Here is a 23,109-nt window from a genome sequence, read left to right as displayed (position 1 = left end):
TTGCAAAATTAAAAAAATATCAAAAACATAATTAGGAATTTTACTTTAATTTTAGAATAAGTCATTATGCCAACAACTCTGACGTTCAGACTGCCGCCATGCTGTCGTGCGTATTCGGTAAAGGTCAAGAGGAGAAGTATCGAAGGAAATCGTTTTTGAAATACTTTCCAATGACAGTAAGTTCGCCTGATAGGCAAATCGCTTGCTTAGATTGGATAATGTATAATTTTAATTTGTAGCAACTTGCATCTGGAAAAAAATGGCTTAAGGTAAATTAACTTAGCGTGTCGACGAACCTGTATTAATCGCATGATACCTTATGACTAGTACGCTTGCACATATTTTTCTTTGGCTGTTGGTGATACGTATGGCATGTTATACATCAGTACTAATAATAGTAGTGTAATGGTGAGCAATATTCATTCTCCTGCGTCATAAAAATTTTGCTGAGCATGTTTGAGTCAATGCAAGCTGTAGAAGCTGTGAAGATATTTTCTGTTTGATGTCACTACATGGTGGTGGTTAGCAGATTGGTATGGAGTATAAGCACATGCAGTTAATACATAATGTACAATTAATCTTTATAATAATGATGTTAAAGTAATACACCTCTAGAAAACCTCAAAAACTACAAAAATACTTTTACTTACAGCATGGCTGTTAAGTATTAAATCATCTTTAAAGTGTAATCATTTTATAAAGTATTTTTGTGGTAGATATCTTATTTCAACGAGGTTAGGCAATACGTACTAAAAATGTGCAATAATGTTGGCTCTCCAAATAGCAGCACTGTGTAATGTTTATGAAAGCAATGTAATTGTGGAACAAGTAAAGCACTAATCTGTTCCGTACATTACAGGCTGGTGGATCTCCATATCATACAATTCCTCCTGCTGACGTCGTCGCCGACGGCTGGGTATTTCCATTACTTAGGGTGGCCAGATCCAACTCCTTGGACAACTTAAAAATTGAAGCTTTGCCAAATTTGCCATTCGAAAAACCGCCCATTAGCTCCTTTTACGAATACTATAAGCTCGCGTATGCGGAAATGTTACACCGCTGGGGTCTGCTATACAATCGAGCGGAAATTTTAAAGTATTTGTGCACGCCGACTGAAAACCACAAGGGAGTCGAATTTCTCACAGATTGTCAAAAGTGTAAGGAGCCATCTCGCACGACCAGCTGCATAACGTGCAAACGCGTTTCTTTGGAATGCATTATTTGTCATACCTCTGTGAGAGGGTCGGCGAATTGTTGTCTTGTGTGCGGGCACGGTGGTCATACTAAACACATGAGGCAGTGGTTTGAGAAATATTCAATTTGCGCTACGGGCTGTGGATGTAGGTGTCTTACTGAGGCTTTAGGGATGTTTAACTTTTAGGAGAGCAGGAAATATGGGCATGAATTTACTTATTGTTTTGTATTTCAATTCAATTTTGAATGTTCAAATGATTATCAGTATCAGTTTACATCCAACAAAAAATTTACTAAGTATTCCACCCTGTTAATCAATACTTAAAGAGTGTGACGAGAGTGTATTGTATAATGTAGAATAGAAACTTTGTTACAAAACGAGAGCTTTGATTACTATCGGTTAAGTTAATAAACCCATTTTGTTGCTAGTTAAACTTAGCCGCTGGGAATGAACAGAGCTATTGAGGCGAAGGTTTTCCCACCCGAACTGGTACATAAATAACAATTTTCACTTTAGCAGTCAAATAAGGTAAGAAGTTTTCCCAAGCTTTTTTGAATACTTACACACCTACAGAGTATAAGATGTCAAATTGCTAAGGTCCAAAAGTCGTTACGCTGTATAAGGGCAAGCAGCCGTATTTCAGGAAGTTCATGTTTTGAAATTACATTTGAATTGTTTTTGAGGTATGTAGTGGTAAGTATGTTTACATCTTTAGGAACTTCAAGGTGTGTGTTATTTGTTTTAGGCTGAAAAACTAATTGCAATAGGAATAGCAGTAGTGCCATTTTTTTATTTGGATTTGCACAAGTTGAAGCACAAAAAGAGGCATGGAAGACGGGTATTCCTAAAAAAAATTAACAACCCTGTAAATACTCTCCATTTCCATAAAATTTTACTGGACTAAAATAAAATGGGTTTTACCTGGTTGCAAAAAGCAGTATGACCCACACAAAAATACAAAATGCTGAAATGTCACACCAAACTTTAGAAAAAGATGTAAAACTTGCCCCACTATTGAAAATAACTTCAAAATTACACAATAATTAGATTTTAAAAACAAAATTTAATTGGTTTAATTTCACAATTACTTTTTACACTTGGCTTGCCCACATTGCAAGAGACTCAAAATTTACTGGGTTCATACACACGTGCCAAACACTTATAAACATCTTAAATCTAACATGTATATACAACTTACGACGATACATACATTTTTGAGAGTTGGCAACCATGCCTAGGTGGGAAAAAGCTGCTTGCGCCATCTAAAAAGGACGGACGGGGGTTACGTTTGGCATCTTGTGTTGAATGGCGGTCGTGAACGCGTCGCTCCATAAATGCTTGTTGTTATTTTGTGTTTTTTTAATACAGGTAGTAATCTTTGCATTTTTTTATATCGTATTTGTGTTTTGTATGCCACATTTTATACTTTTTTGTGTTTGAATCTTTGTTTTTGAAATTTACTTGGTTTAACCGCAATGCATAATCACATATGTGATACCTACCGTTATTCTATTGTTTGTAATTGTTTACGTTTTTGGTGTAATATGCTTGCTTAATTTATGTTTATTGATGTTGATTACTTGGTCTTGTCTCTGGAGTAACATTCATATAAGTTTTCATCATTTTATTTTAATATGTGGAAATTACCGATTTGTTTGATGTATCTACTGACTTGTTGTTTGTAACTAACATTTTCTCCGTGAATGAAGCAGTCACGGGGGTGGTAAAAACTGTTGTCAAAATTGAGCTACGACACCTAATTCCGTGATTGTCTTTGGCTTTCAACTGTAGACTCGAAACCCCGAAACCAGGGGCGGGTTACCTATCTTGCAGGAGCGGGATTACGCTAATCAAAGCTCTTCAGTTTAGAATCTACATGCGAATAATGAGTGGCGATTCAATAATTTCCACATATCTTGTTTTTAGTTAAATTAGCCTACAAGGCCATGTAATTTTCCATCTTGCTTCCCTCACCCATAATTCCCAAAACTTGTTTTTAACCTATTTATGTTACCTCTTGAAGTTTACATGCTACTTTTTGTGACAATGTTGACAATTTAATATTAATTTGAAGGCTGGTTTTTTATTGGTAAGTTGTCTTGTTTGCAGCCTATTTCTATTTTGATTCTGTGAACTACCATTTTCAAAATTTATTTTGACTTAAATTTCGGAGCTTTTACAATCAAATAATAATTGCGATCATTATTAAACAAACTTTTCACAATTTGAGCGTTTTATTTTACGTTCCTTCCCTACTGTGCTTCAGGTCATAGCGTTGTTTACAACTAACGTAAGGGGGCCCTGCCTTAGATGTTTGCTCACGTGCCACTTTCCAAATTTAAGCGGATCTTGTTTAGTTTTGGAGGGAATAGTAATTCGGGTGACCATTTTTAAACGTTGCCGGGTTGACTTTATTTCCGTGTTCTTGCAGTGTGAAGTAAGCGTAGAACCTGGGGGTTAAGTACACTACAAAAAGTTGTATCAATTTTTTCCGAAAAATGCAATTCTCGCTGACATTCAAAAATAAGCTATAAAACGAAAGTTGCATAGGATTCAATCTCAATCTTTTCATTCTCGGATTTATTAAGCGCGATTAGCAAAGCAATGCAAGCTTTTTAGGGGAGTCGATGGACGATCGTGTGCGGTCTGTCTATGATAACTGGCAAACGCTTGTACTGATTCTGTTAAAACTTTACACAGTTGACCTATATATGCCATATATAGATATACCTATATAATGCAACAAGCCTATTGAAAATGGGTTAAATCCAATGACTCCGTAAGATCACACTAAGGAAACCTTTTCTGGAACTTTTTAGGTGTATTTTGCAATGAAATATTTTTCACCCTGAAGAAGTTTTACCCCGCCCCGGGGTAAGAGCAACCCCTGGGGCACAGATAGTCATCTTTGAAGTAGAGAACATAAATTCAATTTTTTTTTGCAAATTGGTGCCGTTGGCAAAATTATATGGTATCACTAAATCACGGTATTTTACCTTCAATGATTGGACTAAGATGGCGACAGGAGGAAGATCGTGAGATGTCCGATTTCAAATTTGAGGCTATAGGGTTTATTCATTGCTATAGGGGCACCGAGCATGTATGTATAGACACCGGTTAGAAATACGTTAGCCTCAAAACAATGCTGTCATTTTACAACAGTGCCACTCTTTAGAAATTAGCACATCAGCAATTTTGAAACAATGCTATACTGCAGGGGTCGGCAACCTTTTGGTAAGTGTGGGCGAATGTGTAGTTGTGATCTGTATGAGGGGCACCGGGGGGTTTGAGGGGTACTGAGCACCCCCTAAGGAGAGGGCCCCCCCCCCCGGAAAATTTGAATTAGAATTCACAGTTTTAGCGCCCTAAATTGGTACAAAACAGTTATTTTTCATGTAGTAATTTGCGTTGGAGCAACAGCAAAAAAATTAAAATACTACTACTTGCAAAAGGGGTAGATTAAGAAACGTTTAAACCGTTCGAGGATGGAAATGATTCATACTTCAAGTTCGTTCTACATGCAAGTCGCAATTTTGCCGTTCATTTTCACATTAGGTATTCGAATGTAAAAGTCGGGTCATATATTTAGTAAAATTTAATGTCGAACTGTTTCGTCCATGTAGAGGTGGTGTTAACATTACTTAGCGGGATTCAACTTCAAATATAATTTTAGTCTATTAAAGTATTTAGGAACTTGAGATACCTTCCGAGTTGGAGAAGGTCCGGCTAATTGACAATGTATTTCATGTACTTTATGTACGTAAGTGCCTTAGGAATTTTTTTCACAAATGGGAAAGGAGTGGAGTCTCTTCCTTAGATTGCTAATTTTTGTATATTCTAGCTGGGATGTAAAATGTGGATTTAGCGCAATGAATTCTTTATTCATTGGTTTAGCGTTTTTCACAGTTACATATCTTGCTCTCTTTGGCTTCAATAAGTGTGTTGTCTACCTTTCCAATAATAAGCTTGGGTAATCGATAAGTTTATGAATCATGTATGTATATTTAATGGGAAATAATCAGGTTTAATTTAAACATATACATAACAGATATGGGTCTAAATGTAGTAACCACTCATTTCAAAAATTCGTAAGGCTTCGAAACAAAATTAAAAATTAATTATTTTCATAAAATGCTCTATCTATTCTGTTCACAGCTCTGACCAACCTAGTACATTTGATCTTGAAGTAAGAATAAGACTCGTAGTATAACTAAAAAACACTTGACTAAAACTATCCCACAGCAACACTTGATTGAGGTAAATGTTCGCTCTCGCTTGTCTCTAATGCATTTGTACTGCTTGCATCGTTTGTACTATCAACTGCAGCAGCAGCGGCGGCCGCTTCAGCCTCCTTCATACGTCTGTTAACTAACACCTGTTGGTGCTCAACATAGATCGCCATAAATCTGTGATTTAACCTGATAAATTTTTCGGCGCAATCTTCCACGCATTTTATTTCGTTGTCGTCCAAATTTCGAGTATTTAGGTTATCAATGCACCTTTTAAAACACGTGTGGGATAATAAGTTGTAGAGTTGCAAAAAATCTTTGAACTAAAATTATTCATGATTAAAGCAACTCTGTTGACGAATAAGTAACTAACCGTTCGAATATTCGCCTCCATATTCCTTGAAAAGCTATTTTTTTAAATTGCGCAAGATAGGTTATGTTATGAATCTTATCAATCACACACACAGAATAGGTATGTCCCCAAATCTATGAGTATAATTCTGTAGTTCAGCAATACAGAGTGATCATTAAGGCTTGTTTTCACAGACACGAATTTCGGGTTTTGTACGAAATCCAGATATTCGCAAAAAGTTGAAAAATACGAAATACGTATCTATCCACTGTTCTTTTTTTTTTCTCATTTGGCGTTATTTCCGGTCAAAACGGAAGTGAACAAAATTGTCAGTATGACCAGAGTATACTATACTCTAGAAATCATTATGCACAAATTTCAATGGGAAAACGCCCAAACGCAATTTCATGCACTTTGGTGACCATGTACGACTTTTACTCAACGGAAGAAGTCGCAAATTAGCCATTAATTCTGATGTATGGGCCAAGTGTGGAGGAAAATGTAGGTTGGAAGATTGGGTTTAAAACTGCTACTTGGTAAAGTAAAGCATAATGCTTTCAACAGGGATTGAATTCACTTTATTAAAATTATACAATCTTGATTTTAATACTCGGTCTGCCAAACAAAGCTCTTGGAGGAAACCAATCCACAATTAGAGGTTCATCTTTTAACGAAATTAAGCCTCAGGAGCATCTTCTTCCTTTACCTTATTAGGTTCATCCGGTTTCATAGCGGGAAATAACAGAACTTCCTACAACCAGAAAAGTGAATTATGACATTAGTTAACAAGATATAGTCAGTTACCTTAATGTTATTACAATCAGTTAAAAACATAGTCAGCCTATCAATACCCAGTCCCCATCCAGCTGTTGGTGGAAGACCATATTCTAACGCAGTGCAGAAATTTTCATCAACCAACTGCGCTTCCTCATCGCCGGCAGCCTTATCTTTGGCTTGCTGTTCGAATCGCTCACGCTGAACAACCGGATCGTTTAGTTCCGTGTAGGCGTTGCAAATTTCTTTCTTCATCGCGAACAGTTCGAATCTCTCAGTTAGACCCGGAATCGATCTGTGCCATTTAGCGAGAGGACTCATTATTTGGGGATGTTCGATGATGTACGTCGGATTAATACAACCTTCTTCAATAAATTCGCCTACGAGTTTGTCCAATAATCTTGCCGCAGTGCGAGGAGGTGGACATTCAATTTCGTGCTTTACGCATAGATCACTTAAGAGTTTGACACCTGCAATTGCAAAACATTAAGAAGGCTGGTAAATGGTATACCGATACAAGTGCACAGTAGCACTAGGACCATTGTTTTTTAATTGATAAATCCATAATCAATCACGTTTTGATAATGAAGTGAGTAATTCATTATTTTTGATAGCTGATTATCAGTCCTAACTTATTCATGACATACATTTAACTTACCAGCATCACTGACAAGTTCATTGGGAGATGGAAACTTGACATTCAAAGCTTTTTCTAAAGCTGGCAACATCGGAATTCGCTTAAAAGGAGGGGTAAAATCTATTTCAACCTCTTCACCATCAGGACCATCCGGATGATATTTGACTTTATACGTTCCATGTATACTATAAACCATTCCGGAGATCATAGTCTCGGTAAGGGTCATTAAATCATTATAATCCGCATACGCCATGTAAAATTCGCAGGTGGTGAATTCGGGATTGTGGGTCAGATCGATACCTTCATTTCGAAATTGTCGGCCGATTTCGTATACGCGATCTAGGCCGCCGACAACTAGCATCTTGTGGTACAGCTCAGGTGCGATTCTCATGTATAACTGCATATTGAGCTCGTTATGATACGTCACGAAGGGTTTAGCGGTCGCACCTCCAGCAATCATATTCATCATTGGCGTTTCAATTTCTAAAAATCCTAGTTGGTCCAAGAATTTCCTAACGTATGCAATAATTTTTGCGCGTGTTTCAAATATAATTCGCACACGGTTGTTCAATATGAGATCTAAATATCTTTGTCTAAATCTGGTTTCTTTGTCTTTCAGTCCAAAATGTAAGTGGGGCAACATGTGCAAACACGGAGAAAGTAATTTGATTCGTTTGGGCATTATAGATAACTCTCCTTTTTTGGTTTTGGTTGGATTTCCTTCAACACCAACAATATCGCCTCTTCTTATTTTATCGGTATCTTCTGTAAATTTAACTTCATCGTAATAGTGTTTTGCCGTTGCCATGATTTGCAATTTGGTGCCTTCACCTCGAAGATCATAAAATATAAGTTTGGCTCCGGATTCACGTATCGCATGGATGCGACCTGCCACGCTTACGCTATCAGATTCCACAATTTCCCCATCTTGTAGGTTTGAATACTTGGCAATGTAATCTTCAAGTGACGTGGACACATGAAATTTATGGGGGTACGGCTGCTGTTCATTTCCAAGCTGTTTCAATTTCGAAACCGCCTGGCTACGTAACTTAAAGTATTCATTTGGGCTTATCTCCTCTTCGGCAACTTTTTTAACAGCTGCAGTTACTTGTGGTTGTTGCGCAACTTTATCTGCCTTTTCTTTTGCCTTTTGTTCAGCTTTTAGTCGCCTTTTCAGCTCACTGTTAAGTGAATATGAAGTAATTAGTTTTTGAAACCTACTTAACCTACCTTTTAGCTACACTTGAATATTTAGAATGCAAAAAAGATGTCTTTTTCAATATGGTAAGGGCTTTAAAACGTTGCAGCATATTGAGGTTATATTACATCAATTTTTGCATTTCCAAATGTGAACTTACTTTTTTGATAGCTTTTCTGTACCTGCATCTGCCATTACTTAATTTATGTTGTCTTTACCTACAAAAGTAAGTATTTTGTAAGTTCTTTTACCGTAATCGGCAATACGTTTTTTGAAAAGAAGCGATTAAAATGTGATGAAACATTTAAAAAAATTGCCACTACTGCAATGCAAAGCAAGGTTGCCAATTTGATTAATCAAACCTTGAATTCACAGCCCTCCGTTCATACGTTTCAGTTTGTCCGTTAGCCAATCAGAAGAGAGCAAATTTTTGAATCGTACGTCGTCCGTTTACTACGGAAAAGTTGGTTGAAGTTGAACATTTGCGTTTCCGTTGCCGTGCTAAGTGTATTTTTTTTTATAGGAAAAAGGGAATTGAAGTGAGTAATTTGCCTAGGTGGAAATGTAAAAACGCCATATAAGACGCAACAATTACAATTGCAATAACAAAATTGTACAACTAAAACATTCAGGGCACATCAGAATTTCATTAATTATATCTTGACATACCACTACGGATAGACAACACACCTTACAACTGGAAGAATACCACTATTGAAAAAAAAACACTGTATACAGTAATCGTGACAAGTCTTGACAGTTCTGCGCAGCTTCTGAGAACAGTAATTTTTTGGGTATGAAGCTTGGCAGAAAAGTCGGCGTGGATTACTATTTTTCGAGTCCTCGAATAACGTGCAAGCGAGTCGGTTTCTCAATGTTTATTTCTTTGTTTGTGTTTTGAAATGAATAATACGAGTATTACAGGAATAATCATTTTTTTCTTCTTGAAATCTTTAAATTTTAATCTTTAAATTTCGTATCACATCAATAGTATTTATTTACTCAGTGTGTTGTTGCCCTGAGTCGATTAATTATACGGTGGAGAAAGCACCTAAATACAGTTCCGATTTTCGCTGTATCTGTTTCTTTCTCGTCCCGTGAGAACTGCAGTTCCTGTGTCTTAGGAATATCAGAAGGGAGGTTCTCTAATTAATTAATTTTTTCCTGCTTAGTAGATCGGTTTGCTTGTGTGATAATCGACTGTCAGCGAGATTTGAAAGTGACGCGAAATGTCTATGGTTTTAACATGAAAGTTGCCAGCGGTAGGTAAGGCTCCCTAAGGTTATAACGGATATTATACTGCTGTGTAGAAAAGAATCTTTTCCCATGGTTTGTCGACCCCCCGCCCCCTACCACCTCCCATCACTTTTGAACAAGACAAATCTTTATTTTTTCAGTTGAAAGACTTCATGTCCAAATGACAGCTTGACATAATTTAGAATTTTTTTATGGATTAGTGTATCCTGTGCCTTCTCATCCTGTCTCGTGTCTGATGCCATTTTCTACACTTTTATGTAGAATACCTTTGATTGTAGTAACAATAATAATAATAATAATAATAATAATAATAATAATAATAATAATAATAATAATAACTCCTTCTTCTCAGAAACAATCCACTCGTATACAACCGAAGCGCAAAAACCTTAACAGCACCACACAAAATACTGCAATATCTCCACCAAAAACCCAAGCAACCACACAAATACAACTTCAAGAACAACGAAACACCATAAATACATGTAAGACAACATGCACCACAAAGACAGGTCCGCCCAATAAAATTACATGTCCTAGCACAGTTAAAAAACACAAAACTCCTTCTTCACAGAAGCACACCACGTTATCACAACCCACTCGTACTCAACTCAAACGCAACAACCTTAACAGCACTACAGGCTCACAAAATACTGTAATGTCTCCACCAATAACCCAAGCAACCACACAAATACAACCTCAAGAACAAAGAAACACCATAAATACAAGTAAGGCAACATGCACCACAAAGACAGGTCCACCCAATAAAATTACACGTCCTAATACCACAGCTAAAAAACACAAAACTCCTACTTCACAGAAACACACCACGTTATCACAACCCACTCGTATTCAACCCAAACGCAAAGCCAAAGAAACACTTACACAATAAACTCCATTTAATAAAATTACAGGAATTATTATAATGATTTTGTTTGTTTGTTTTGTTTTCCTCTTTCCTGATAGCGTTGGCTATTGTGCCCATCAATAGCTATGTTGGTATGTATGAAATACATACTATCTCTAGATTTTCAATGTGAGGGTGTGAATTTTTATTTTATTTATTTATTTCTTTTATTTTTTTTAGGACCCTACATAACTTCACCAGACACAGACACAGACACTAATCGTTACTTGATTTTTATCCGTGCGATTAGTTAACCAGGCTAGACCTGAGTTCTCACAAGATACACCGACCATAATAATAATAATAATAATATTTAATTCATGTGCAGGCAGTACAAAAACAGCTTACAATCATCATACAATGGAAAATAGTATATAATCAAAGTAGAATACTTTCTCAGCAATGCCATAGTAGCCCAAAACTGATTAGAAATGGAAGAGAATCTTCTTAAAAAATGTATATCAACGCTTTCTTTTACAGATACCTACAACAATTACTGACAAACTGTATACAGGGTGGTGACTTGCGTAACGCATCATAGGGATTTCAATGTAAAATTCATAACATGCGATTATTGGCTCCCCAAATTATTTTAGAGCAAAAATGTATTAAGGTTTTTTGTAGAAACAAATTTTTTACGTCAATAAACCGTATTAGTTTTAAATTTTTTGCATAATAAAGACGGAAAATTGGAAAAATAAAACCCCCATCTTTTCAATAATCTGTGATCCCATGAAATTTTATAATAGAAAAAGCTACGCCAATATCCGTCATGATGGAATGTCTGCTATAAAACAAATCAAATTCTATCAAAAAGTATTATATTTAGAACAGCGAATTCAACATAAAGAAAGACCAAAACGGTTTCCTAATATAACAATTTACAATAAATGTTCGAATAAGTCACCATTAAATGCAAGACAGTAACCAAGTCGATCATAAAATCCATTTCGAACGGCTGCTAATTGATAATTGGATATCTTTTTGTTTTAGAAAATTCCATGGCATCACAGATTATTGATAAGATGGGGGTTTTATTTTTCCAATTTTCCGTCTTTATTATGCAAAAAATTGAAAACTAATACGGTTTATTGACGTAAAAAATTTGTTTCTACAAAAAACCTTAATACATTTTTGCTCTAAAATAATTTGGGGAGCCAATAATCGCATGTTATGAATTTTACATTGAAATCCCTATGATGCGTTGCGCAAGTCACCACCCTGTATACAATTACAGTATCATACAATTTTTGTTGACCAAGTTAAATTCATATCACAATCACTTCAACACACACCACTTTGACCAGGATTCACCTACACCGTTGAGTGAATTCACTCAACGCCTACACTATATAGGTCGAAGCGAACCCACATCAATGAATCGGCAGTCGGACCGCGCTAACCTGGGGTGCATCGATTAATTCGTTCCCACATGTGTTTCTTATTTAACGTATGTACAGCGTGTCCTAGGCCAGGTAGAATGCACCATAGGAAAACAGCAATGTATTTTTTCGGGAAGGATCCACGAGGCCTTTGAAATTAGCGTGCACGTACTACTCCAATCTTTTTCTAGCATCAGGCAAGCGCAATAACGTACGTTGACGCTAACTTCAAATACACATCAAGGCCTCGTGGATTCTTTATTCTTTGTGAAAAAATACATTAATTCTGTTTGCCTATGGTGCGTTCAATCTGGGACACACGGTAGGTCTGTCGAATGCTGTGCACGATAAGTAAGCCACACCCTGTATATATTGTGTTGTGATTGGCCACTCCTTATTCCCTGTTATTTTCAAATTTTTGAGGTTACAGTAACATCTAACCATAAAAAATAATTTGTAATGGAAATTTGCCCGGTATGTTTTAAAGAATTTCCAACAAATGAATTAGAAAATCATGTGGAAACATGCCTCTTTCTTCATTCCTCTGATACCAGTTCAGAACCCAATCGTACTCGGGGAAGAAAACGAACTTCAGTACTTCCGTGCAATGGTGGCCCCTCAACAAGTAAGCATGCTAAACTCCAATCAATTACAAACCCTCTTACATTTAAAAGACCTTTACCTCTGGAAATGCAACCATCCAGTCTTGACAACTTTTTTGGTCATAGCGAAATTTTGGGTAAGGGATCAGAATTAAGGTCTCTTTTACGTAAAGGTGAAGTTCCCAATATGGTGTTATGGGGCCCACCTGGATGTGGTAAAACATCTCTCGCTAACATAATTCGAGGGATGTGTGAGAAAACTTTCACTAAATTGCGATACATCGGAACATGTGGAGTAAACTGTGGTGGAAGAGACTTGGAAAAGATAATTATGGAAGCAGAAAAAGCGGTGAAGTTAGGGCTGCACATGGTTGTATTTATAGATGAAATACACCAACTCAGTAAACGGCTACAAGATGTACTGTGGGAATACATTTTAAGAGGGACACTAACGCTCATAGGGGCAACTACAGAGAATCCGTCCTTTTGCATAAAAAGTGCATTATTAAATTTACTTCGTGTGATAGTGATGCAGAAGCTGAAACGTAGTGATTTGATAGCAATTCTGGAAGATACCACTAGGCAATTATCCATAAATGTTGTACATAACAAATTATTTCAAGGCACAAATTGCAAGAGGTAGGTAATTAATGCTTTATTTTCTACATGCATTTGTATCACTGATCTTAGGCCAGTTATTACTCATTCTGACATTACGTGGTTGGTAGATACAAGTGATGGGGATGCAAGAATTGCTCTGAACAATCTGCAGCTTATGTTATGTCATGATGGTTATGGTAGCATAAAATCGGAAATGAAGGTATTTTCACTTATCTGCCATAGCTGTAATAATCAATATCGAATTTAGAAATCGCATATGATGTATGATCGTAGGGGAGAGGAGCACCACAACACAATTGCAGCAATGCATGAATCAATCCGAGGTTCAAACGATAATGCCGCCATATACTGGACAGCAAGGATGCTAGTGAGTGGAGAGGATCCATTATTCATAGCTCGTCGATTGGTACGTGCAGCAAGCGAGGAAATGGGAAATTCAGATCCTAACTCGTTGCAACTTGCTGTTAGCACAATGCACGGCTGTCAATTGTTAGACAGAGGTGATAGGGAGGTTTTATTGGCCCAGTGTGCCCTTTATCTCGCACGTGCGCCCACTTTGAAGAGAGAGTACTTTAGGTTAGAAAAAGTCAAGCAGGTGATTGCTGATTGTCATGGTCCTCAACCCAGTGTGCCTTTCCATTTACGGAATATTCCTGAAAAACTGTTAGCAGAATTAGGTTTGTGTTACCCCTTTTTTTTTCTAAAATTCTCATGTAGTGATTTTTAGGAGTTGATAATAAAAGAAGCTTCATGCCTGAAGGAATGGAACATCTAAAATTTTATTAGTGTATGCAAAACACGGATATATGTTAATTTAATATAAATATATTGGTAAAAGCGTTTTATTTGGTCTTACAGGGCTTTCAAACTTAAGTCTGCACTATTGCTAACTTGGTAATTATAAGAGGTACAAGGTGCCTTAAATTGGAGAACTACTTTCAGATTGATTAAAAAGTATGTGCGGTGGAGTATGAAGCTTAATCCCAAAGCAAAAAACCTAAAATCTCAAATCCTAAGACTTAAAAAAAAATCCTAAAATATTAACTTTTATAATCTCTCCCCCATCTCACATTTCCAAGATTTCAACATTCCATCCGAATTCTCCAATTTCCGAAAGTTCTAGCACTACCAAAAATTAAAAAACCTCAAAATTTCAAATCCGAAATCTTAATCCCACAGAACAATTTATATTTTGTATTTTTTTATGGCCAATACTCAAATTTTCAAATATCTCTAAATTTTAAACTACTATGCGATCAAAAATGAGTTGCTTACCTCTGGAATTTTTGTTTACATGGAAAATCATATTTAATTTGAACTTCGAAATAGGCGACTCCACAGCAACTCATTTTTGATCGCCCCAATGAATGATCGCCCATTACCAAAATTTAAAACTTTCAAAGTTCCAAATTTCTCTAGTTCCAACAATCTACAAACCTCAAAATGTAAATTACCGAAATTTCAAATAAATTCCAAAATCTTATACCTCCAAAGCTTTAGAAATCCTAAAATTTCAAATTGTCAATGCATATTTTAAAATTGCCCATGTGGCGCAGTTGAGTTGAAGCTCGACTGCGGTACTGGGTTCGGACATGGAGATAAAGACCCAAAATAAATAAATTCCAAAATGTGAGCACAAATTTGAAAATCGTGTACCTAATCCCGAAATCCCATGCTTCGATAAAAACCCAAATTTGAAAAATGTTAAAATTACCAATTAGTATCAAACCTCAGATTTCTAACATTTTAAAAATCCCGAAATTTCAAAAAATTCCTACCTCAAATTACCAAGATCTTCCGGATTTTCGAAATCTCAAATTATCAAGGTTCCAAAAATTCGAAAGTTTTAAAAGGATTTCAAAATTTCCAAAGCTTCCAGAGAATTTCACATCAAATTCTGATATTCCCAAAATGTCAAATATCCCAAATTCACGAATTCTCTTTTAAAATCCCAAAACATCAAATTCCCAAAATTTCTTTTTAAAATATCAGAATATCAAAATATAAAAAAAACAACTTTCCAAAATCTCAATGTGTCAAAAGCCTCAAAAATTACAAACGTTTTTAAACCTTAACTACCCAATATTTGAAAAATTCCAAAATCTCTTAATCCAGAGACCTCGATGTTTTAAAGTCTCAAATTCACAAACTCTCAAATCTTCAAAAATCCTAATTTCTTTAAATTTCCATATCTCTTAACATTTCAAAAATCTATATAAATAAAAAGGTACCGTCGAAATGTATGTACGCGCATAACTTCAGACGTGTGTATAGAAGATAATTTCCAAAAAGATGCACGGAAAGACGTTTTTCTATTTTCTGTAATTTAAATCGCAATATAACTAGATGGCGCCAAAGCGAGATCTACTACGGCTTAAGAAGGGGGTACGAAATTCGTCGAGTCTGGTATAGTACCTACATAGTAGGTATATAATTATAAGCTAAAAACACGTGGCAAATTGCAAACTTACCTTAACTGGACCTTATCCTGAAATCCCCGAAATTTTTTCCTACGCACTACGGGACATTTAAAGAGACCCTGTTTGTACCGTGATTTTTGGCGCATATTTCAAAGAAGCTGGATGCGCTATTGCAACAACTTTTTCTCTTAGTTCGTCTGAGGCTTTACCTACGGGTACAGTTTTTAATATATTTAGTGCGTCCTTTTTGTATTCTGATACCTGACCAAAAAAAGTCCTTGACTATTAATGTGCGCATGCGCATACTGCGCAAAATCAACTTACTTATATATGGAGATGTTTTTTTTTTAATTTTAACTAGGGACCGCACATCGTATATAGTAAAAATCAGATGTGCGCATGGGCAGACTGCGCAATGCCAACTATTTTATGTACGGTGACAGTTTGAGAAATTTTTACCACATGTACCAGTAAATGCATATATTATAAAAACGCGTATGCGCAGATTACTCAAAGTTAATTTTCTTATATATACAGGTGTTATTATTGCGAAACGTTAATACAGATGCTTCTAGTAAAGGTAGACGTCGTCTAGTAAAAAAAACAGTCACGTCAGTCACGCAGGTAGCCGCCCACTGCAATATTGATGTCTTTTTTTCGCATGGGATAGATTGAAATGAAAATATAATAGCACAAATGGTGTACTCCTCACAGGCGGCCGGTTTTGCAGGGAGCGGTTACCTGCCACTGTTTTTATACTAGACGACGTCTAAACATATCGCCCACAGTAAAAATCAGATGAGCGCATGCGTAAACTGTGCGAATCTAATTTTCTTGTTTATGGAGATATTTCTTTGAAATTTAATCGTAAATATGCTCCTAGCAAAGACGAGCATATCGTTTATAGTAAAAATCAGATGTGCGCAGGCTGCGCGATGTCAACTTTTTTTATTTATGAGATAATTGAGAGGTATTGCAACCTGCTCCTCATCGTGTTTCACTCACATGGCGTGTCTATGCGTTTTACAAAACAATGTGCCAGGCAAGGATGATTATACAAACAACGTGCCAAACAAGGGTGAGGATACCTACCACAGGCTATCGATATCGTTCCAGTTACAGAGCATAGTCCAACTTATCATATTACCAATCCAACACGAGGTGTTATCCTTATTTTGATTTGCTTAATATTGGCCAGTTCTTTCGATGTTTAAACCCGTTTAGTTTGATTAGCCACTTCAATTCTTTGTGTATGAATCTGCTCCTTTTTAAATGTCTGCTACTCCGTGCAGAGGTAATGCTGGAGTGTTAAAATTACTTAGCGGCATTCATCTCGAAATACAACTTCAGTCTAAGGTTACCGTATCCAAGACCTCCAGATACCTTCTGGATTGGAGGAGGTCGCGCTAATTAACAAAGTATTTCATGTACTTTATGTAAGAGACTTCGGAATGTTATATTTCACAAATGGGAAAGGATATTTTCACCTATATTTACCCTCCGTGAACAATGATTCAGAATTTTCTTCGGACTGTAACTTTAAACTGTAAAAGGAAGCATGCAGTTTCGTTTTTTTTTCAATTTTATTATTGAATTAAATTTTTGTCCATTTCTTGCCGGGGCCTCTTTTAAGTCGGGGCCCGTCCTCATTGCGTTCCTTTGAGGCATTGTAGTTACGCCAATGATGTTTATTACATTAACAGTGTTCGCTTATTTCGTCGAAAATCACGGTGATAATTAGATATCAAAGTGTTCTTACGTTCATAGGTATACATTTCTACTTCACTTCTACTTTATTTAAGGGAAGTTTTTGTCAGCTCAGGTCGCAACTCTATTTATTTGAATTTTGAACCATATCGATAGCTATATACTTAGTATAAATAAAACAGCACGGAGGAATAGGTTAAATTAAACATGTAAGAGATCTGATTTTGAAAAGTGTATAATTGTAAAATAGTAAACGACATAACCTACTTATATCGTGCCCAGTGCCGTATCAATAGAATAAGTACCTAGAACAAATAAAATGCACGAACACCGTCCACGTCATGTAAATTTGCGCGCCCTGCCAAAGGTATCCAATTTTGGAACGTATGTAAAACAGTCACCTGCTAATCTAAATTTAATTTTCTAAATGTTCCTTCCATACCAAACTCTTCACTGTACAACTTTGATGTACAGGGTCTTAATTTTTCATTTGCACCGTATTTCCATTCTTCAAGGAACCATTCTTTTTTGCTTTCCATTTTCATTTTCCAGTCATCTAAAATGGCGATTATAAATATAAAACCACTTTGAAAACCGCGCTGTTGTGGATCACCTGCCACTTTCGGGAATAGTCCGTTCGTTCCACCAAGTTCTTCGGGAAAGAAAGTTAGTGGTACGTATTCGTAGGCATTTTCTGTATTTTCTTCAGTAATTAGATGTAACTGCATAATTTTGTTGAACACCAAATGGTGCCAAAAACGAGTACTTACCCGACTTGCTAGTTTCTTGCTCATCAAAGGTATACAAATATGGTTAAATATTTTCTCCACAGCTGAGCTACAATTCATCCAAATAAGCTCCTTAATCCTTATAGGATATGCATTTTCAAGACTGATAATAATTTTCTTCATGAGATCCGGTGTAAATTGCAATAAATAGCTTAACGGTAGGTCTCCACCATTATACATTATAATCATCCCAGAAATAATAAAATTTTCGTCTTCCTGCAGTAATACATCCACACACATCAAAAATAACTTGATAAGGTCAAACAATGGCATTGAGGCAAAGTCGATGCGCTTCAAATTTAAATATAATATTCTAGGACCGTCGGGTCTAACAGGGTTTGGCAGAGGATATAACACTCTGTAAATGTTAGACTTAAGCCCTTATGTATTAAGAGGTTATTATTCATACCTATTCCTAAGAATACGTTGCATAGTTTCCTCGTAGGGATCTCTATCTAAATAGAGATCCGGAAGAAAGCTGTGTATTGTCCAAAAGTAGTCGATCTTTTCCTTAGCACGTTGAAGGCTCCACTTGCATCCTCGCAGAAACGTGAGCAGGGTATGATCGTCTGTAAGAATTTTACTTTTCATTCAGGTAACCGAAAAAGGTGCTTCGCCGCGCCGCGTTCGGCCGTTACATAAAAGCAAAGACCAAAGAGTATACAATACTCTTTGATAAAAGCTACATGAAAGTTACCTACATAAAAATTATGGCTCAGGATAACACGTGTTCAAGAACTGAACTTGAAAGCATTCTACTCAGCTATGCAATTGGGGCCAACTTTACAGACATATTGTACACTTTGTAGTTACCTCCCTATACCCACCACCAATAAGAAAGTTAGTTCTGCACATGCGAGCAACTCGGCTTTCGACATGTTAGTCGTAAGGAATCGAGTTGCTTTTGTAACGAAGCACCTATTTTCCGACTTGAAGTTTACATACTTTTATGAGGACTCTGTAGATGAACACCCGATATCTAGAAGCGTTTTAAGTTGGGTGTTTCAGGCGCCGCTATCGTAAATAAAAGCTGCAATTAATTTGCCCACTGTTTTCAACCGTTCCCGTCAACATATTTCGTTGCGTCCGAATGCTCTATATAGCTCATTTTATACATCGGTTCCTAAGACGTGTCTAGTTCACATGTATGCTGACATGCAGGTGTATCACTCCTTTAAAAGCGTCTGCATCATAAAATTATTTGGAAAAAGTCTCCTCCATCATTTAGAAGACAAGGACACATTAATATTTGAGAATTTCAGCCACGTTAAGACATTATTAGCATGTTTTTGTTTCCTATGGTAATTTAAAAAGAGCATTAAAGCTGTAAGGCCATGCAGGTTTACGCTCATATCATTTCTAAAAGGGACTTTTATGCGGACCCGTGTAATTCCAATTAACAACGAGCCTTACTGGACGACCGACTTTAGAAATTTCAATCCGCGCGGCCACTTAATTAAGGTCAATTAACAGCAGCTAAATAAACGTGTTTCAGTAACTAGCATCGTAAGTCGCGGGGGGTCTCAAAAGAAGCACACTTAATTAATTTGAATTTTAAGACCAGTTACAGATTTTTAGGACCTCCGCAGGCCGCACAATTAATTAAGGAAGCTTTAAATTTTAACGCTGTCGTATTTGGTACACTGAGCCGGCTGGGAAACCGTCGATCCTTCCACGAAAATTGAAATAGTCGAACTTTATAAGTTGTTGTTTAGAGGGGACCTTTCACTTTTGATGTTTTAACTGAAACGTAAAATCTTTTGCTTACGTTTTGTAAGTACCGAAATTTTGAGCTTTTCAGTAAATTTATTTTGCATTCATACCGTTTAATTTTTGCTTTCACGTTAAGTTTACCGCACTGTATCTATAGCTTTTGCGTGCGTGGTGCGTTTTAGTCTTAAGGCATGAAAGGCATTTGATAATAATGTAAACGATTCGTTGAGTATTCAGGAACAATCACCTGAGTCGCGATTCTGTAGCAGAAAAAATAATTATATTATGATGGAAGTCTCGCTTTACACGCAACAAGACTAAGTTAGGGAAGTCTTCTAACGGAGTTAAACATATGAATTTTATTTTGATTTGCTTGCAAAAAGCAGATATTACGTATTATTTTTCATTGTTCGTTTGAAGGGTTATTTAGTAAATAGAAAAGTGACTAATTGGCCGTCTGGATCCACTTCTGCCGTGTTGAACTTATTTTAGAGGAATTGCCTTGGGAGTCTTGGAATTTGTTTGGTATATAGGTAGCTTATACCTTGAGGTGTACCAAACGGTCATCAAATTTTATTGTCTAAAGGGGAGGGCGCCCCCACAAATCACCTTTTACCCCATCAAAATTGAGGGCGAAGGGGGGGGGGGAGACTTCATGGTACTCGATCTCGATGAAAGGAATTAATGTGAACCATACTCCTCCTCCTCGACCTCTTATCGTGATCGGTTATAATTCATTATACATGAAGAGCGGATTGTCGGAGGAGGGTACTTACAAAACGCGATTAGGACTTCTGGAAGTATATCCATTGGTGACGTCAAAATTTCAAAAGCGAATATCTTGATAACAGTTTGTCAGAGGAGAGTACCCATAAAGGAAAATGAATCGTGTGGACGAGACATATCTATTGCTGAAGTCGAAGTGAATACCTTAAAAACGAAGGGTCGGAAGAGGTATACAGGGCAAGTGGAACGTCTGGATAGATTTTGTTTGTTTTTCCTATATGGCTCACCTTTGTCAAACAGGATTTTCTGCTCTTGCTTCGTTGAAATCTAAACATGCATCGAAAGGTTCAACTAGAAAAGAACTTAAAAAGTCGCTATTTTATTTATCTCTAGATTCAAAATTCATTGCATAAAATTTGTAGCTCAAAAGGTGATATATGCAGATACTAGAGTGATGTAGGTAATCGCACTTGAATTGAATATTAAATTTGTTCTGTCTCGAGTATGGTCCCATAGGTACATAAATACAATAATAAAATTTACATAAAGTTTACAAAATGTATGAAAAAAAAAATGAAACGCCCTGCGTTCAGTTTATTACCTACTCATTGCATTTTTAACACAATCCCCAATAAAACCAAATATGTTTTAATAAAAAAAGATTATGCGCGTAGTTATTCAACCGAAAGTCATAAATCCATCATTAACATTTTTTATAGTTTGTCATTGTATTTTTTTTTGCATATTTATTGTAGTCTTATCTCACATACGGCCAACCTTTGCTCATCTGTTTACAGAGTGAAATACATTTTTTAGCAACCTTAATATGTAAGTAAACAAACACATTAGAAAAGCATAAAAAAATTAAGTCAGTAGTACCTTTAATTAAAATTAATATTTCTGTCTGCTTCTATCACATGGAGAGAGCGTTCGCGCTTTCTCTTAATCGATGCGTACACCACGATCAGCTATTGCGCTGCGTTCTTGTCTTTCACACGGAACAGTACGGTTGTCGCAATTCTAAGTAGCGCACGAGAGAGAATTGAGAAACATGTGTATTGTTCCGTGTTCCGAAGCGTAACAGCAAACCGTGATGTACGCATCATGTGACAGAAATATTAATTACATTCATTTTAACTAAGGGGACTCATGACTTAATTTTTCTAGGCAAACCCATTTTCAATGTGTTTGTTTAAAAAGATTGCTAAAAAAGGTATTCACTCGGCAAACAGATGAGTGAAGGTTGACCTTTATGTGAGAATCGTGTACTATTATGAGTTTAATGGTCGATTCACACTTGGCGACGCGTCGCAACGCGCAACAGCACTTTTGGAACCGTTTGATTTGTGACGCTTCGCTTCGCTGCTGCGTCGTGCCTCTAGTTAGAACTGCTGTACGAGTACTTGAAAACATGAGAACTTTTGGATGCAATATTTTGCCGCTGCGCGTCGCGTCGCCAAGTGAGAATCGACCATTAGACACGGGCAGAAAACAGTTAAAAAAGCTTTGGTTTTTTTCCAGAGAGTTGCTCGTTTAGTTCCAACAGCCCATAAATAAGCATGAGCACAATTAGTATTATAATAAAATCATTAATGCGCTGAGATATAATGGGGGAAAAGTTATTAGGTAATCTTTAGCTAAAAGAAAATCGAGACCTCTAAGCCAGTCTGCCTATCATACCTGTAACCTACTATCCAATTGCAACATTAAAAGCTATCGTTGTTGGCTTCTTTGGCACTACTCTTATATATTAGTCTCAATGAGTTTTTATCGTTATTTTTATTTTGTTCAAATTTCTTATTGAAAAATAAGACTAACAGCAGTTATGTGTGCAAATCGCCTTGAAAGTAGCATATTAGCTATTGGGAGACTCACCTGATCTGACAGATAAATGAGGTTGTTTTTCCAACCACTTCCGTATATGTAGTAAATGTTCATCCAATCTTGCTGGGTCCTCATTGAGTTCTTTTATTGCTTTTTGTTGTAATAAACCACGAGTTTTTTCATTGCTATAACTAAAAAAATCAAACAAATGTCGTTTTACAAACCCCTGCTTAAGAGTAGTAATTGATTCTTACTGTATGTTTTTAGCTTCCATGATCAACTGAATCAGTACCAACATCACAGTCCGATTATATTTAAGGTCAATGCTTACCTTCTCGCTGATTTTATATTATGGCTCATTTTCATATTAATTGTCGTCATAAACCTTTATCGTCATAGGTAACGTACAAAAGTTACCAAAAAATTCAGGTATTATATCTCGCAATACTTGCGTCCAACTATGGGAAGATGTCGAAAACAAACACAATATTACTTATAATTAAAAAAAACATATAAAACAGACTTAGGTATACCAAAGAGTAACCATAATTACTATTTGCTTATAGGCTTATATCCCGTTTCACAAACAATGTTTAAACATATTACCTAATAAAGGTGGCTAACTTTTTAATGTTGTTACTAATCGATTAACCTTAATCATCGTCTTTAAAACGGGGTATTACTAAATGTGGAAGGCCTTCTCATCTATGCAAAATCAATTTTTCTGCCCAAAAGACTACTTAGCAACCAAGCGAGATTTAGAGCTCTGCGACACCC

The 23,109-nt window shown here is 36.4% G+C and overlaps 5 protein-coding genes across 9 annotated transcripts; 2 read left to right on the top strand and 3 right to left on the bottom strand.

Moving 5' to 3' along the window:
• On the top strand, positions 1-1,572 carry LOC116179661 (GATOR complex protein WDR59-like). 2 transcript variants are annotated; one of them, XM_031499472.1, is made up of 3 exons: positions 1-176; positions 240-269; positions 860-1,572. In XM_031499472.1, the coding sequence occupies exons 1-3, from the start codon at positions 99-101 to the stop codon at positions 1,379-1,381; spliced, it is 630 nt and encodes a 209-aa protein (XP_031355332.1). In that variant the 5' UTR covers positions 1-98; the 3' UTR covers positions 1,382-1,572. The 2 variants fall into 2 exon arrangements, with proteins under 2 accessions (XP_031355332.1, XP_031355333.1); XM_031499473.1 differs by lacking the exon at positions 240-269 and having other exon boundaries at positions 5-176.
• A 3,613-nt stretch (positions 1,573-5,185) lies between these two features.
• LOC116178782 (mitochondrial import inner membrane translocase subunit Tim10 B-like) lies at positions 5,186-5,918 on the bottom strand. Its single transcript, XM_031498387.1, has 2 exons — positions 5,798-5,918; positions 5,186-5,747 (listed from the first exon to the last, which is right to left on the bottom strand). Exons 1-2 carry the CDS (start codon positions 5,816-5,818, stop codon positions 5,427-5,429), a joined length of 342 nt encoding a protein of 113 aa, XP_031354247.1. The 5' UTR covers positions 5,819-5,918; the 3' UTR covers positions 5,186-5,426.
• A 413-nt stretch (positions 5,919-6,331) lies between these two features.
• On the bottom strand, positions 6,332-8,716 carry LOC116178760 (lysine--tRNA ligase-like). Of its 2 annotated transcripts, none has more exons than XM_031498349.1 (4): positions 8,546-8,716; positions 7,209-8,368; positions 6,581-7,020; positions 6,332-6,527 (listed from the first exon to the last, which is right to left on the bottom strand). In XM_031498349.1, exons 1-4 carry the CDS (start codon positions 8,578-8,580, stop codon positions 6,453-6,455), a joined length of 1,710 nt encoding a protein of 569 aa, XP_031354209.1. In that variant the 5' UTR covers positions 8,581-8,716; the 3' UTR covers positions 6,332-6,452. The 2 variants fall into 2 exon arrangements, with proteins under 2 accessions (XP_031354209.1, XP_031354208.1); XM_031498348.1 differs by having other exon boundaries at positions 8,418-8,559.
• Positions 8,717-11,696: 2,980 nt separating this feature from the next.
• Positions 11,697-13,996, top strand: LOC116179794 (ATPase WRNIP1-like). Of its 2 annotated transcripts, XM_031499636.1 has the most exons (5): positions 11,697-12,556; positions 12,707-13,172; positions 13,224-13,353; positions 13,402-13,831; positions 13,882-13,996. In XM_031499636.1, the coding sequence occupies exons 1-5, from the start codon at positions 12,391-12,393 to the stop codon at positions 13,938-13,940; spliced, it is 1,251 nt and encodes a 416-aa protein (XP_031355496.1). In that variant the 5' UTR covers positions 11,697-12,390; the 3' UTR covers positions 13,941-13,996. The 2 variants fall into 2 exon arrangements, with proteins under 2 accessions (XP_031355496.1, XP_031355495.1); XM_031499635.1 differs by having other exon boundaries at positions 11,697-13,172.
• Positions 13,997-17,520: 3,524 nt separating this feature from the next.
• LOC116178841 (clavesin-2-like) lies at positions 17,521-22,633 on the bottom strand. 2 transcript variants are annotated; one of them, XM_031498469.1, is made up of 6 exons: positions 22,587-22,633; positions 22,384-22,523; positions 18,479-18,638; positions 18,052-18,427; positions 17,895-18,003; positions 17,521-17,837 (listed from the first exon to the last, which is right to left on the bottom strand). In XM_031498469.1, exons 1-6 carry the CDS (start codon positions 22,628-22,630, stop codon positions 17,686-17,688), a joined length of 981 nt encoding a protein of 326 aa, XP_031354329.1. In that variant the 5' UTR covers positions 22,631-22,633; the 3' UTR covers positions 17,521-17,685. The 2 variants fall into 2 exon arrangements, with proteins under 2 accessions (XP_031354329.1, XP_031354330.1); XM_031498470.1 differs by having other exon boundaries at positions 22,384-22,517; positions 22,587-22,618.
• Between the last annotated feature and the right edge of the window lie 476 nt (positions 22,634-23,109).

The sequence above is a fragment of the Photinus pyralis genome, unplaced genomic scaffold (assembly GCF_008802855.1).
Source record: "Photinus pyralis isolate 1611_PpyrPB1 unplaced genomic scaffold, Ppyr1.3 Ppyr1.4_LG8, whole genome shotgun sequence".
Classification (NCBI taxonomy): domain Eukaryota; kingdom Metazoa; phylum Arthropoda; class Insecta; order Coleoptera; family Lampyridae; genus Photinus; species Photinus pyralis.
The sequence above is the reverse complement of the archived record's forward strand: the minus strand, read 5'-3'. Positions and strand labels throughout refer to the sequence as shown.